This window comes from Hypanus sabinus, chromosome 20, assembly GCF_030144855.1.
Source record: "Hypanus sabinus isolate sHypSab1 chromosome 20, sHypSab1.hap1, whole genome shotgun sequence".
Taxonomy (NCBI): Eukaryota; Metazoa; Chordata; class Chondrichthyes; order Myliobatiformes; family Dasyatidae; genus Hypanus; species Hypanus sabinus.
This window is the reverse complement of record NC_082725.1, coordinates 67,560,196-67,574,820: the sequence shown is the minus strand read 5'-3', so window position 1 is coordinate 67,574,820 and position 14,625 is coordinate 67,560,196. Positions and strand designations below refer to the sequence as shown.

The 14,625-nt window shown below is 42.9% G+C and overlaps 1 protein-coding gene across 1 annotated transcript in view; it reads left to right on the top strand.

Annotated features, from left to right (window-relative positions):
• Positions 1–14,625, top strand: part of kif15 (kinesin family member 15) — a 186,170-nt gene that overhangs the window by 133,571 nt on the left and 37,974 nt on the right. The window contains exons 25-27 of the mRNA XM_059945706.1: positions 2,699–2,803; positions 6,506–6,628; positions 11,428–11,574. Coding sequence (XP_059801689.1) covers positions 2,699–2,803; positions 6,506–6,628; positions 11,428–11,574 — 375 coding nt within the window. The remainder of the gene's footprint in view (positions 1–2,698; positions 2,804–6,505; positions 6,629–11,427; positions 11,575–14,625) is intronic.

Below are 14,625 nucleotides of genomic sequence, written 5' to 3'. Positions count from 1 at the left end.
TTCAACCATTCCTGAGGTATATACCCAAAATATATGGTCTTACTCTCTAAGGGTATTTCACATTTATAGATGTCTTGTCAAGCATTATGTATCCCCCTCCAATAGTTTTTGATAACGGGGCATTCCCAGAAAATATGATAATAGTTTGCATTTTGATTGCTACAATTTCTCCAGTAAACAGGGAGGTTACTATCATAATGGGATTTCTGAGAGGCTGTGATAAAATATCATATGAAGTTTTTCCATCCAAACTCCCTCCATTTCTGTGAACTGGTACACTCCCATTGATACCTCCACATTATTGTCCATTCTTCCTAAGATATAATTATCCCTCCTTCCTTCTCCCATTTTGTTTTAATGTATTAAGTCGAATGTGTTTTAAGATTTGACAAACCCTTATACACGCTTGAAATGATTCTACTACCATTATCTGAATTATATGTTTTTCTGACTTGTGCTTTTAAATAAACTTTTCATGGAGTTGCTTGGAGTGTTCTTTTGTCTTCCTGGTGTTGTTTTTGCCAGGATGCTGACTCACCAACAGTTGGACCTTACAGATACAGGTATAGTTTTACTATAATCAATTGAAACACCTTGACTGCACACATCTCCAAAAACAGATCTCCATTTAACTAATCATGTGACTTCTAAAACCAATTGACTGCACCAGTGGTGATTTGGTGCATCATATTAAAGGGGGAGAATTTTATTTTGTATTTCTAATTAATTTAGATCAATTTGTTGAGATCTGTTTTTATTTTGACACAAAAAAGTATTTTCTGTTGATCAATGTCAAAAAAGGCCAAACTAAATCCACTAATTCAATGTTATAAAACAATAAAAAGCTGAAAACTTCCTGGGGAGAGGGCGAATACTTTTTATAGGCATTGGGTTGGTGCTGGATTCCAAGATAGCAAATTTCTAGAATGCCGGTGAGATAGCTTTTTATACCAGCTCATGGCTGAGCCCTCTCCGGATCGTTATTCTCGATTGGTTGTGCAATTAATCAGAATTAAGGTTTAAAAAAAAACCTTAGGGGCAAGTGATCATAATATGTTGGAATTTGCCCTGAAATTTGAGAAGGAGAAGTTAAAGTCAAATGTATCAGTATTACAGTGGAGTAAGGAGAATTACAGAATTACATTTCCTGTAGCTGCTGATCAGATGCACAATGGTGAGGAGGAACTTTAGACCATTCTTCCTACACCTCCTCCCTCACTATCTTCCAGGTGAGGCAACATTTCATCTGCGAGTCTGTTAGGATCATATACTGTGTTCAGTGCACCTGGTGTGGCCTCTTGTATATCAGTGAGACCCGACGTAGATTGGGAGATCGCTTCATAAGCATCTACGTTGCATCCACCAGAACAAGCAGGATCTCCCTTTTTAATTCCACGCTCCCCCAACCTCTTCACCATTTCCCATCCCCTTGTCCCTCTCATGTCATCTGCTTGCCCGCCCATCACCTCCCTCTGTTGCTCCTCCACCCTCACTTTTTTTCTTCTTTCTTCCATGGTCTTCTGTCTCTTTCAACCAATCAATTTCCTAGCTCTTTGCTTCATCCCTCCCCTCCAAGTTTCACCTATTGCCTGGCGTTTCTTTCTCCCCTCCCCCCCACCTTCAAATCTACTTCAGCTTTTTTTTCCTCCAGTCTGGCCGAAGGGTTTCCGCTGAAAATGTCGACTGTACTTTTTACCATAGATGCTGCCTGACCCGCTGAGTTCCTCCAGCATTTTGTGTGTGTTAGAGACATTAGGAGAATGGGCAAAGAAGTGGCAGGTGGAATACAGTGTCAGGAAGTATATGGTCATGCACTTCGGTAGAAGAAATGAAAGGGAGAACTGAGGTGAAAAGGAACTTGAGTCCTTGTGCAGGATTCCGTAAAAGTTAATTTGCAGTTTGAGCCTGTGGTGAGGAAGGCAAATGCATTCATTTCAAGAGGACTAGAATATAGAAACAAGGATGTAATGTTAAGACTTTATAAAACACTGGTGAGGCCTCACTTGGAGTATTGTGAGCTATTTTGGGCCCCTTAGAAATGATATACTGAAACTGGAGTGGGTTCAAAAGATGTTCACAAAAATGATTCCAGGATTGAAAAGCTTATCATATGAAGAGTGTTTGCTGGCTCTGGGCCTGTATTCACTTGATTTCAGAAGAATAAGGGGTGAAAGGCCTCGATAGAGTGGATGTGGAGAGGATGTTTCTTGCTATGGGAAAGTCTAAGACCTGAAGACATAGTCTCAGAATTGAGGGGTGTCCTTTTGGAATGGAGATGAGGTGGAATTTCTTTAGCCAGAGAGTGGTGAATCAATGGAATTCTTTGCCACAGGCTGTGGTGGAGGCCAGGTCTATGTCTATTCAAAGCAGTTGTTGATTGATTGGTAAGGGTTATGGGCGGGAGGAAGGCAGGAGATTGGGGCTGAGAGGAAAAGTGGATCAGCCAAGATGAAATGCAGAGCAGGCTTGTTGGGCCAAATGACCTAATTCTGTTCATTTATCTTATGGTCTTATAAGTTCCTTCATGTCTATTTTACCTCCTGATTGCTTGCTTTGACTTGCAGATTAATGTTCATTTAGTGAATGATCTGAAACATACAGATTTTGAGTTGATTAACTCTTGTAAAATATTGCCTAATTACTAATTGAAGGTCATTGATCTATTTTAAATAGAGGAATTATATCCATCTGTTTTTAGGAAGTATTGAGGATCCTGAACAATCAAATTCAAGAAATGAGAAGCACCTGCAGTCAGAGATCTGAAACTGTTTCTGCCTTGACTCAAGAACTGGAGGACATCAAAGTGAGTAATATGATACGGACGAGCTGATTCTGTTGGTTGTTTTGCCACCCTGGCAGTAAATCTGGAATTTAATTGTTCTGGCATTCAACAACTTTAAGAGAGTACCTTCATGTTCAACAACTTATCATAAAGATGCTATTATCACTGCATTTGATTGTGAATCTTAGTTTTGGTTGTGCTCTCTGATAATTGAAATGAATAGGGAAGGTAAGTTCTCCCCCACAAGAGGATTAAAGATGTTACACACATGACACATATTGGGGTTTTGTTAATTTGAACATCAACCTGGAAAGGGATATGGAGAGAAATTTATAGTAGTTGTTTACAATTCCAAAAAGCCTGCTGGATCTATAATCTGTGTCAGCTTTTCAATCCAAATATTCTATTTTTCCTTGTCCTTTTACAATGGCTGCTTTTATCCAATTCCCTTTCCAGTTACAATCTCAATTTGTCACTAAAAACAGATTGCTGTTCGCTACCCAATATGTGGACTCAGATAAAATTCCAATTTCGTTTGTAATGATTTTGTTTTCTTTACTTCATTGGAATTCTCTTTTTGCCTTATTTTTATTGATCTTTTGCTGCTTTCAATCTCCAGTTAGATACTCTTGATGTGTCTTAAGAAGACCATCTTTTTTGTAGGCGTTTGATATTTGAAATGTAATGAATCTTTGCTACTCCCTTTCTAAGTGGGAATGATTTTAGTACTGTGCAAACAATTCAGGTTTTAAGTTCAATCACTCCTGAGTTGCAAAGTTTATTTAGTAAATTTGGTTTCTCTTGCATGCACTGCTTATGCTGGTGGCTCATTCTATACTGTCATGGCCCTCTGAGTGAAGAAGTTTCCCCTCATGTCCCCCTTAAACTTCTCACCTTTCACCTTTAACCCATGACTTCTAGTGTAGTCCCACATAACCTTAGTGGAAAGAGCCTGAACATGCCCTATCTATAGCCTTCATAATTTTGTATACCTCTATCAAATCTCCTCGGTCTTCCAAGTTCCAACGAATAACATAGTAACCTATTCAAAATAACATCCCATTTCCTGTACTCAATTCTTTGATTTATGAACCAATGTGTCAAAAGCTTTCTTTATGACCCTATTTATCGATGGTGCCATTTTCAATAAATTATGGATCTGTGTTTCCAGATCTTTGTTCTACTACACTCCTCAGTCCCCTAGCATTCACTGTGTAAGGCCTACCCTGGTAGGACCTACCGAAGTGCAACACCTCACACTTGTCTGCATTAACCTGCAGCTGCCGCTTTTCAGTCCATTTTTCCAGATCTCGCTGCAAGCCATTATAGTCTTGCTGTCCACTACACCCCCAATCTTGGTGACATTCACAAAGTTCCTGATCCTGTTAACCACATTATCATCCAGATCATTGATATTCTGTACATGACAAAAACAACGGGCCCTGCTCCGGTCCCTACTGCATACCACTCGACACAGGCCTCCAGTCGGAGAGGCAATCATCTACTACCACTCTCTGGCTTTGTGGGAGATGCCAGTTGTAATCCAATGTACTACCTCATCTTGAATCCTGAATAACCTAACCTCCATGTGGGACCTTGTCAAATGCCTTGATAAAGTTTATGTATACAGCATCCACTGTCTTGCCTTCATTGACTTTCCTGGTAACTTCCTTGACCTATCATGCAGGAAGCCATGCTGATCAGTCTGTCTATCAAACTGCTCATGTATCCAGTCTCTTAGAATACCTTCCCATAACTTTCCTGCTACTGATGTCAGGCTCAAAAGCCAATAATTTCCTGGTTTATTTTTAGAGCCTTAAACAACAAACAACATTACTCTAATCATCTGGTACTTCTCCTGTCTATAAGGATGATTTAAATATCTCTGCTAGGGTCCTGGCAATTTCTGCACATGCCTTCTGCAGAGTCTGAGGCAATATCTTATGCCCTGGGGATTTGTCCACTGTAATTTGCCTCAATACAGCAAACACCATTTCCTCTGTAATCTGTATAGTCCATGAAGTTGATGCTGTCTCCTGAGTAAGTACAGATGCAAAAAAAGCATTTATCATTTTCCCCACCTCTTTCTGGCTCCACGCATGGATTTCCATTCTGATCATCCAGAGCACCAATTTTGTCTCTTGAAATCCTTTTGCTCATAAAATTCCTGTTCAATCTCTTGAGATTCCCCTTCATCTTGTCTTGTAACACAAACTTGTGCCTTCTTTTATCCCTCCTGATTTCTTTCTTAAGTGTTCTCTTGCATTTATTATACTCCCTAAACACCTCATTTGTTTCTGCCTATACCTGCAATGCACCTTTATTCCTCCCCTTAACCAGGGCCTCAATATCTCTTGAAAACAAAGGTTCCTTACATCTGTTATCTTTACCTTTTATTCTGACTGGCAGATCCAGCTTTGTACCCTCAAAATTTCACTTTTGAAAACTCCCACTTACCAACTACACTTTTGTGTACTTGTCCCAAACCACAGTTGTGAGATCCTTTCTGATGCTATCAAAATTGGCCTTTCTCCCATTTAGAATCTCAACCCATGCACCAAACCTATCTTTTTTTTCGTATTTACTTGGGAAACTAAAGGCATTGTCATCAGTGGATGCAAAGTGTTCACAGACACAAACTTCTATCACCTGCCCGATCTCATTCCCTAATAGCAGATCAAGCATTGTATACTCTCTCATTGGTGCTTCTGTGTACTGATTCAGAAAACATTCCTGAACACATTTGAAAAACTGTCTGATCTGTTCCTCTAAATCCCTCCGACTGTTGGGTGGTCTGTAATACAGCCCTATTAACATTGTCATGCCTTTCTTATGGGCGTAACTGAGTCGTAACACCTCACAAGACAAATTCTCCGGTCTGTCCTGACAGAGCAGTGTTGTGACATTTTCCCTGACTATGGGTCCTTTAATCCCTCACATTCTCATGTCTAAAACAATAGAATCCCAAAATGTTGTGCTGCAAGTCCATTCCCTCCTGCAACTGAGTCTCTCTAATGGCTGCAATAACATAATTCCGGGTGTTGATCCATGCCCTGAACTCATTTGCCTTTCCTATGTAAATACTTGCATTGAAATATGCACAGCTCAGATCATTAGTCACACCATGCTCAACCTTTTTTTCTCCACAAGCTCTCCACTATGTCCTGAAACTCTGGATCACTGTCTGGTTGCATTGTATCACCATCCTGTAAGGTTAAATTTTACTGTCCACCCCTCATACAATATGGCTTTTCAGAGTTACATAAATTCATTCCACCAATTACTAAATTGTCCAAAGAATTGTAGTAAGAAAGCAAAATAAATATATTTCTGCTTTATTCTATTAGACAAGCGTTAACTCAAAAGTGCTTGTGTTTAATTTGTCTACTGAACAGTAGAATCCTTTTATTTCTGGACGTTCTGGCGTGCTGTTGAAATTATTGAATCTTCTCAGCACAGAAGGATGTCACTTGGCTAACTAAGGCTGTCTGCTCCTTGAAGAACAATACATGTACACTTCCTTGCTCATCCCATTATTTGCAAATTAATTCTCTACCCAATTTTTGAAAAGTCAAGAAATCTTCCCCTAACTCTCCCCACTTCTCTGGCACTATTTTAATCTCGTCACTTTGAAGCTGAGAATTTTATCTCTGTGGCTAAGTATGGTATGACTATCGTGGCATATTAATGTGTATGTAAGTAACTTTGCTACTGTTCTTTCAGCTGAAATACAGTGCTGCTGTGGCTGCTAAGGAGGAACATAAAACCATAATTAAAAAAAAGGAGCAAGAAATTAAGGAAATGAGAGAGACCATGGAAAGAATGAAAAATTCCAGTAAAGTTGAGGTAAGTATTAGATCCTACCCTTTAAGATCTAACTTCATATCATTAAAATACACACTGAGAGCTGAATATTTATGATGACTCTTACGATGAGGCTGAATATTAACTTTTTGAACGAAAGTGCTTCTGCTTTAGCTTGGTAAACTACTGCCACTTTTATTAAGCTGCTTGAATTCCCATACTCCAATATCCCCCCTCCCCTTTCTTGATCTTTCTGTCTCCATCTCTGGAGACAGCCTATCTACTGATATCTACTATAAGCCTACAGACTCTCACAGCTACCTGGACTATTCCTCTTCCCACCCTGTCTCTTGCAAAAAGGCTATCCCCTTCTCACAATTCCTCTGTCTCCGCTGCATCTGCTCTCAGGATGAGGCTTTTCATTCCAGGATGAAGGAGATGTCTTCCTTTTTTAAACAAAAGGGCTTCCCTTCGTCCACCATCAACTCTACTCTCAAACGCATCTCTCCCATTTCCCGCACATCTGCCCTCACCCCAACCACCCGCCATCCCACTCGGGATAGGGTTCCCCTTGTCCTTACCTACCAGCCTCCAGGTCCAATGTATAATTCTCCGTAACTTCCGCCACTTCCAACGGGATCACTACCAAACACATTTTTCCCTCCCCCCCCCCCCCCCCCTTCTGCTTTTCGCAGGGATCGCTCCCTACGTGACTCCCTTGTCCACTCATCCCTCATCCTTTCCCACCGATCTCTCTCCTGGCACTTATCCTTGTAAGCGGAACAAGTGCTACACCTGCCCTTACACTTCCTCCCTCACCACCATTCAGGGCCCCAGACAGTCCTTCCAGGTGAGGAGACACTTCACCTGTGAGTCAGCTGGTGTGGTATACTGTGTCCGGTGCTCCCGGTGTGGCCTTTTATATATTGGTGAGACCCGACGCAGACTGGGAGACCGTTTCGCTGAACACCTACTCTCGGTCCGCCAGAAAAAGCAGGATCATCCAGTGGCCCCACATTTTAATTCCACATCCCATTTCCATTCTGATATGTCTATCCATGGCCTCCTCTACTGTCAAAATGAATCCAAACTCAGGTTGGAGGAACAACACCTTATATACCGGCTGGGTAGCCTCCAACCTGATGGCATGAACATTGACTTCTCTAACTTACATTAATGCCCCTCCTCCCCTTCTTACCCCGTCCCATGATCCTTTCCCTTCTCCAGCTCTGTGTCACTTTCACCAATCACCTTTCCAGCTCTTAGCTTCATCCCACCCCCTCCGGTCTTCTCCTATCATTTCGCATTCCCACCCCCCCATTTCTTTCAAATCTCTTACTATCTTTCCTTTTGGTTAGTCCTGACGAAGGGTCTCGGCCCGAAACGTCGACAGTGCTTCTCCCTGTAGATGCTGCCTGGCCTGCTGTGTTCCACCAGCATTTTGTGTGTGTTGTTTGAATCTCCAGCATCTGCAGATTTCCTCATGTTTGCTCCAATATGCATGAGCACTTTGTATGTTTCAGTCTTCGGGTACCTTGATTATTAAATTCTGTTGCACATATTGGTCGATTGCCCTAATTATTTGTTTCAAGATTTCATTTGGCATTTTCCATATGAAAATGTGAATTTATTTTTTTTAAAGTACTTTTAAAAGTGCATGTCTTAGCTTCAACTACTTGTTGTTTCTCAAGTTCCTTAAAATGAATCAGCCTTGGAACCTTCATTTTGTTACTTGGTTGAGGTAATAGAGACTGTTGTGATATCTGAGTGATGTAAGGAAAAAGTAGCAGTTACTACTGCATTTTGGCCATTACAGTAACAGAATTCACTAATCCTCAACTAAAAACTTGAGATGCAGGATAAAATTCACACTGATTTTGTGTGTGTGGGTCTGTGTCCGTGTCCATGTACGCATGCACACACAGTTGGGGGAAAGAGTGAAGAATTTTGTCCCGAGTTGTCTTGACTTATGTGCAGATGACAAGTTACACTAAATTGTGAGTACAGTATGGACAATTTTTTTTTAAAAGTGCAATCTCCATTTCTTTCCCCCATACCTGCTCCACACATGAGGGTCACCTGTAAAGTGAAACTCCAGGGCATGCTGACGTGTGGACCAGGCAGTCGCGGAGGGAACGATCCCTGCGCAAAGCAGAGAGGGGTAGAGAGGGAAAGATGTGCTTAGTGGTGGGGTCCTGTTGAAGGTGGCAGAAGTTGCGGAGGATAATATGCTGGATCCGGAGGCTGGTGGGGTAGTAGGTGAGGACAAGGGGAACTCGGTCCTTGTTGTGGTGACGGGAGAATGGGGTGAGGGACAAAGTGCGGGAAATGGAGGAGATGCAGATGAGGGCATCATTGATGATGGCAGAAGGGAAACCACAATCGTTAAAGAAAAAGGACACTTGAGATGTCCTGGAATGGAAAGCCTCATCCTTGGAGCAGATGCGGCGGAGACAGAGGAACTGGGAATAGGGAATAGCATTTTTACATTTGGCAGGGTGGGAAGAGGTATAATCAAGGTAGTTATGGGAATCTGTGGGTTTATAGAAGATGTCAGTGGACAGTCTGTCTCCAGAGATGGAGACCAAGAGATCGAGAAAGAGGAGAGAAGTGTCCGAGATGGACCAAGTGAATTTGAGGGCTGGATGAAAGTTAGAGGCAAAGTCGATGAAATTGACAAGCTCAGCATGGGTGCAGGAAGCAACAGCAATGTAGTCATTGATGTATCGAAGGAAAAGTTGGGGAGCAGTACCAGTATAGATTTGGAGCATAGGCTGTTCCACATAACCAATGAAGAGGCAGACATAGCTGGGGCCCTTGCAAGTGCCCATAGCTACAGCCTTGGTCTGAAGAAAGTGGGAAGAGCCAAAAGAGAAGTTATTAACTGTGAGTACCAGTACCGCCAACCAGAGGAGTGTGGTGGTGTTGGGGAACTGGTGAGGTCTATTGTCAAGAAAGTAGCGGAGGGCTTTGAGGCCTTCTTGATGGGGAATTGAAGTGTATAAGGATTGGACATCCATTGCGAAAATGAAACGGTCGGCATATTATCCTCCGCAACTTCTGCCACCTTCAACAGGACCCCACCACTAAGCACATCTTTCCCTCTCTACCCCTCTCTGCTTTTCACAGGGATCGTTCCCTCCACGACTGCTTGGTCCACACGTCCCTCCCCACATGATCTCCCACCTGGTACTTATCCCTGCAAGCGTAAGTTCTATACCTGTCCCTACACCTCCTCTCTTACCACCATTCAGGGCCCCAAACAGTCCTTCCAGGTGAGGCAACACTTCACTTGTGAGTCTGTTGTGGTAATCTATTGCACCCTGTGCGGCCTCCTCTATATCGGCGAGACCCGAAGCAGATTGGGGGACCGCTTCGTTGAGCACCTCCGCTCCGTCCGCCACAACAGACTGAATTTCCCGTTGCCGCCCACTTCAACTCTGCTTCACATTCCCATTCGGATATGTCCGTACATGGCCTCCTCTACCGTCTGGGTAATCTCCAGCCCCTTGGCACGAACATTAAATTCTCCAACTTCTGGTAATTCCCTCCCTCTCCCTAGGCCCATCCCACTTTCACTCTGCCTCCTCTTCCAGCTGCCTATTGCCTCTCTCATGACTCTGCCTTCTTCTACTACCCATAGTGCTTTCCCCTTACATTCCTTCTTCACCTCTGCTGCCTATCCCCTCCCTGCTATCCTCCACCCCTTGATCTTTCCTCTGATTGGTTTTTCACCTGGCACCTTCCACCCTCCCCCCACCTTCTTTATAGGGCCCCTGCCCCCTCCCTCTTCAGTCCTGACGAAGGGTCTCAGCCTGAAACGTTGACTGCTCTTCTCCACGGATGCTACCCGACCTGCTGAGTTCCTCCAGCTTGTTTGTACTTATAAAACTTTGGATCGGTCACATCTGGAATATTATGTACAGTTCCAGTCACCCTATTATAGGATGAATGTCAAGGCTTTGGAGAGGTTTACCAGGATGCTGCCTGGTTTAGAGGGCATGTGCTGTCATGAGAGGCTGGACAATCTTGGGTTGTTTTCTCTGGAGCAGCAGAGGCTGAGGGGTGATCAGGTAAAAGTTTATAAGATTGAGAGGCAGTAAGGGAGTATCTTTTCTTTCCCCCAGGGTAGAAATGTCTAATACTCAGAGGACGTGCATTGAAGGTGAGAAGGAGGATGCGAGTTTTTTTTAACTCAATGATGGATGCCTGGTACAATGGTAGAGGCAAACACATTAGAGGTTTTTAAGAGAAGTTTAGATGGGCACATGAATATGAGGAAAATGGTAGGAGAGATTAGTTTTGAGGGGCTTTGACTACTTTTTTAGCTGGTTGTGTATAACATTGTGGGCTGAAGTGCCTGTTCCTGTGTTGCGCTGTTCTGCATTCTGTTACTACTTGAATGTAATGAATTGATAAGTAGAGAAGGTGTGTAAGGTAAGTTTTTAATTATACCTTGATCCATATGTAAATAATAAACCAATCCCAATCAAATGAGTTCTACTTTTGGATGGCTCACAAAGAGTATACATGTTACAGGTATTTTTGTTAATTGGAATGAAATGTGGGATAGGTCTAACGTGGTTTGGGTGATGTATAGATATGTAAGAGCGAAGTGCTGGAAGTTGTCATTGACAGTGTTCTCTGTACTGCCCGTTGTACCTACTATGCTGATCCCATTTATCCATTCATCGGTGGCTCAGGTGCTTAACTGAATGCTGCTTGAATAGTGTATGCCTCCACCACCTGTCCAAGCAATAGATGATGGCTTTGTCATCTCATGGAAAAACAAATAAATATGCACTGGACAGTGTTCTCAGACCTTGTTTTTACATTGTCAGATGGAGATGCTGTACGAAGATCTCACTAATACCTATCAGCAGCTTGAGCAACAAACAGAATACTGTAAGGAACTGGCAGCCAAGTTGCAGCTGATGCAAGAAGAAGCAGAGAAAAGTAAAAGAACCATTAAGGAACTTAACAGTCAGGTAATTAAATCAAAAACTGCCTTTCTGGCTGTTACAATGAAGCAAAACAATATCTCTTGAGTCCTTGCTAGCCTTGGTCTTTATTGTTGGAACTACATATCTATTTTCTGTCCTTTGGAGCCATGTATCCATTTTCTGTTTGCACAGTATTATATTTTGTGGTGTGCTTATTATGGTCATCTGTCCTGAGATATGGAGTGTGGTTGAAGCAAATGAGTATAGTTAGGTATTCTCGCTTTGTTTTAGTCTAATGGAGAGTGGTTGAGCCACTAAGATGCTAAGATTGCTATACTGCTGATTTAGTTTTGTTAGATTTTTATCGCTATAAGATCATTCATCTTAGATTTCGTAATAAAGGATTGTACATACCTTTCTCGACTTCGGAAACTCATTTGAGTACCCTGGCTTCCTGTCTCAGCGGTTTTGCTTTGTTTTAAAGTAAACACTATATTTTGTCAACAAAAGAATAGTTATACAAAATAAACACCAGTCTACAGCAAAGGATTGCCTCAGACCTGTTAGCAAAATTAGGACAACACGTCAGAAACTCAAACAGCTTGCGGTAAGATTGTCTGTGATCTTTTGTTGAATCATGCTGTGTATTTGTGGTTTGAACATAGTTTTGAATGGTCAGTGCTGCCTATCCATTAGGCAAATACAACGTGATTGAGCAAAGGTCCCTAAGAATTAGTTGTTTTGTTTTATTGATGTGCTAAATATTATGATTGCCGACCATTTGAATTGAAGGCTGTTTTTCCAGTCTGGTTCGGTCTGGTAGATGTGCAGATAGTTTGTTTGAGTACAATTGTTGAATAGAACATTGTTGGTACTGTGGTGTGAACAAGGTTAATTGTGAATTGCTCTACTAGAGAAAGTAACATGAGTGTACTGAAGCATGGAATTGGTGCCACCCTGTGCTTGGAACTTGCTACAAAGCTCTACCTCTGGATGGGGTTTCTTTGGGTGAACTTCCATTTACATGTGTAGGAGTGGACTACTTTGGACCTTCTGAGGTGAAAAGCAAAAGGAGTAGAGTGAATAACTACGGGATCCTAATGACTTCTTTACGCACAGTTTCCTTTGTTAATGCACTTTGCTTTTTAGCAAGACGAAGACAGGTTCCTAAACTGCTCTGATAATGCGATAAACTTTGGAGTTGAGCGTGAATTGCAAGAAGCCATTGAGATGTGGAATCATTCTGGAATCAGAAATGCCCTTTTTGGACAAGGAATTAAGTAGATTTTAATCCTTTCCTACATTGGTTCACATCATGGAGAAACATGGAAGTGATTGGTTAGGTCTGTGCAAAAGGTCTTCTGTTCCACCATGAAGATCAGGTCCTTGATGAAGAGCATTTCAACATAGTTCTTTGTGTAGCAGAGACTCTTATCAATGGCTATCCAATTACTAAGCATCCTCTTACCCAATGACCCAACCATGTGTTGCACTGTTCTTACCACCAGGAGAGTTCCAAAAGGAAGACATTTATGCTCATTGTAAATGGAAGCAGGTCCTATAGACGTCAAACTTGTGTTGGAAATGGTGTCAAGAAGTATTTACCAGTTACAGGAATGTCAGTAGTGGTCAGGTATAAAGCACAAATACAGCTCAGGAGCCATTCAAATTCAAGAAGCTGAGTGGAGGAGGAGTGGACTCTGTCCAAGACATCGCAGGCATATTCTTTCCCACTGTCAGCCGTATTTACTGAGGCACTGACTCAGGCTGGCAACATCTCCGCCATCGAAGCCATGCTATCTTCTCACTGCTACAGTTGGACAGCAGATACAGAACGCTGAAGCCTTGCACCACCAGCTACTTCTCTTCAGCCATTCTTCCAGATAGTAATTCTTTTAAATTATTTCACCTTTTCTACGCCTTCTACTTGTTCTTTTTGTATTGTTGGTGCCTGTGATGTATAGTTTGGATCTTGATCAAAGGATCCGGCACTGTGCTATGTCTTGAGATCTGACTTGTGGAAAGAAACCAAAGACAGCACACAGGGTCATGACAACTCCATCTCGAAGCGTCGAGGAAGATTGAAGCATTGAGATGAAGTTGTTCAGACCCAGTCAGCAAGCGCTGCAGAAGGAGACCACCAAGATGACTGCATTTGAATCCAGTCAGCTATCGCTCCCAACAGGGCCTGGAGGTTAGCCATTGCTCCCAACAGACGCCATTTGGGCAAGGAGCGTGTTCTGAGTCACAGAAGGACTGCTTGATGTTCTGAGAATTATGTAATTGGACGATGCTTTATACTGATCTCCTTAGTTTTTTGGCATTTTCTTTCTTGTCACCAGTTGGCTGGTGGGTGATCTCTAAGTTCTTTGTAGGTGGGGAGGGGGTAAGAAGTTTCTGATGCTACTGTCACTGTTCTTTTTTTGTAAGGGTTGCTGTTTTTTTTCTGGGGAGGGGTTGGGTGTGTTATTATTGATGCCTTTCTACAAGTGAGGGGTTTGGTCGCTGTTTTTTCTGTGGGGGAAGAGGTCAGGGGTTGTTACTGCTGCCTGTTTTTTTTCCCGATGGGAGGTAACAGGGATGGTAGTATTGCTGTTCTGTGGAGGAGGGGGTCATGGGATTGTAGTGTTGCTGTTCTGTGGAGGAGGGGGTCGTGGGATTGTAGAGTTGCTGTTCTGTGGAGGAGTGGGTCGTGGGATTGTAGTGTTGCTGTTCTGTGGAGGAGGGGGTCGTGGGATTCTAGTGTGGCTGTTCTGTGGAGGAGTGGGTCGTGGGATTGTAGTGTTGCTGTTCTGTGGAGGAGGGGGTCGTGGGATTCTAGTGTGGCTGTTCTGTGGAGGAGTGGGTCGTGGGATTGTAGTGTTGCTGTTCTGTGGAGGAGGGGGTCGTGGGATTGTAGTGTTGCTGTTTTCCTGTGGAGGAGGGGGTCGTGGGATTGTAGTGTTGCTGTTTTCCTGTGGAGGAGGGGGTCGTGGGATTGTAGTGTTGCTGTTTTCCTGTGGAGGAGGGGGTCGTGGGATTCTAGTGTGGCTGTTCTGTGGAGGAGTGGGTCGTGGGATTGTAGTGTTGCTGTTTTCCGGTGGAGGAGGGGGTCGT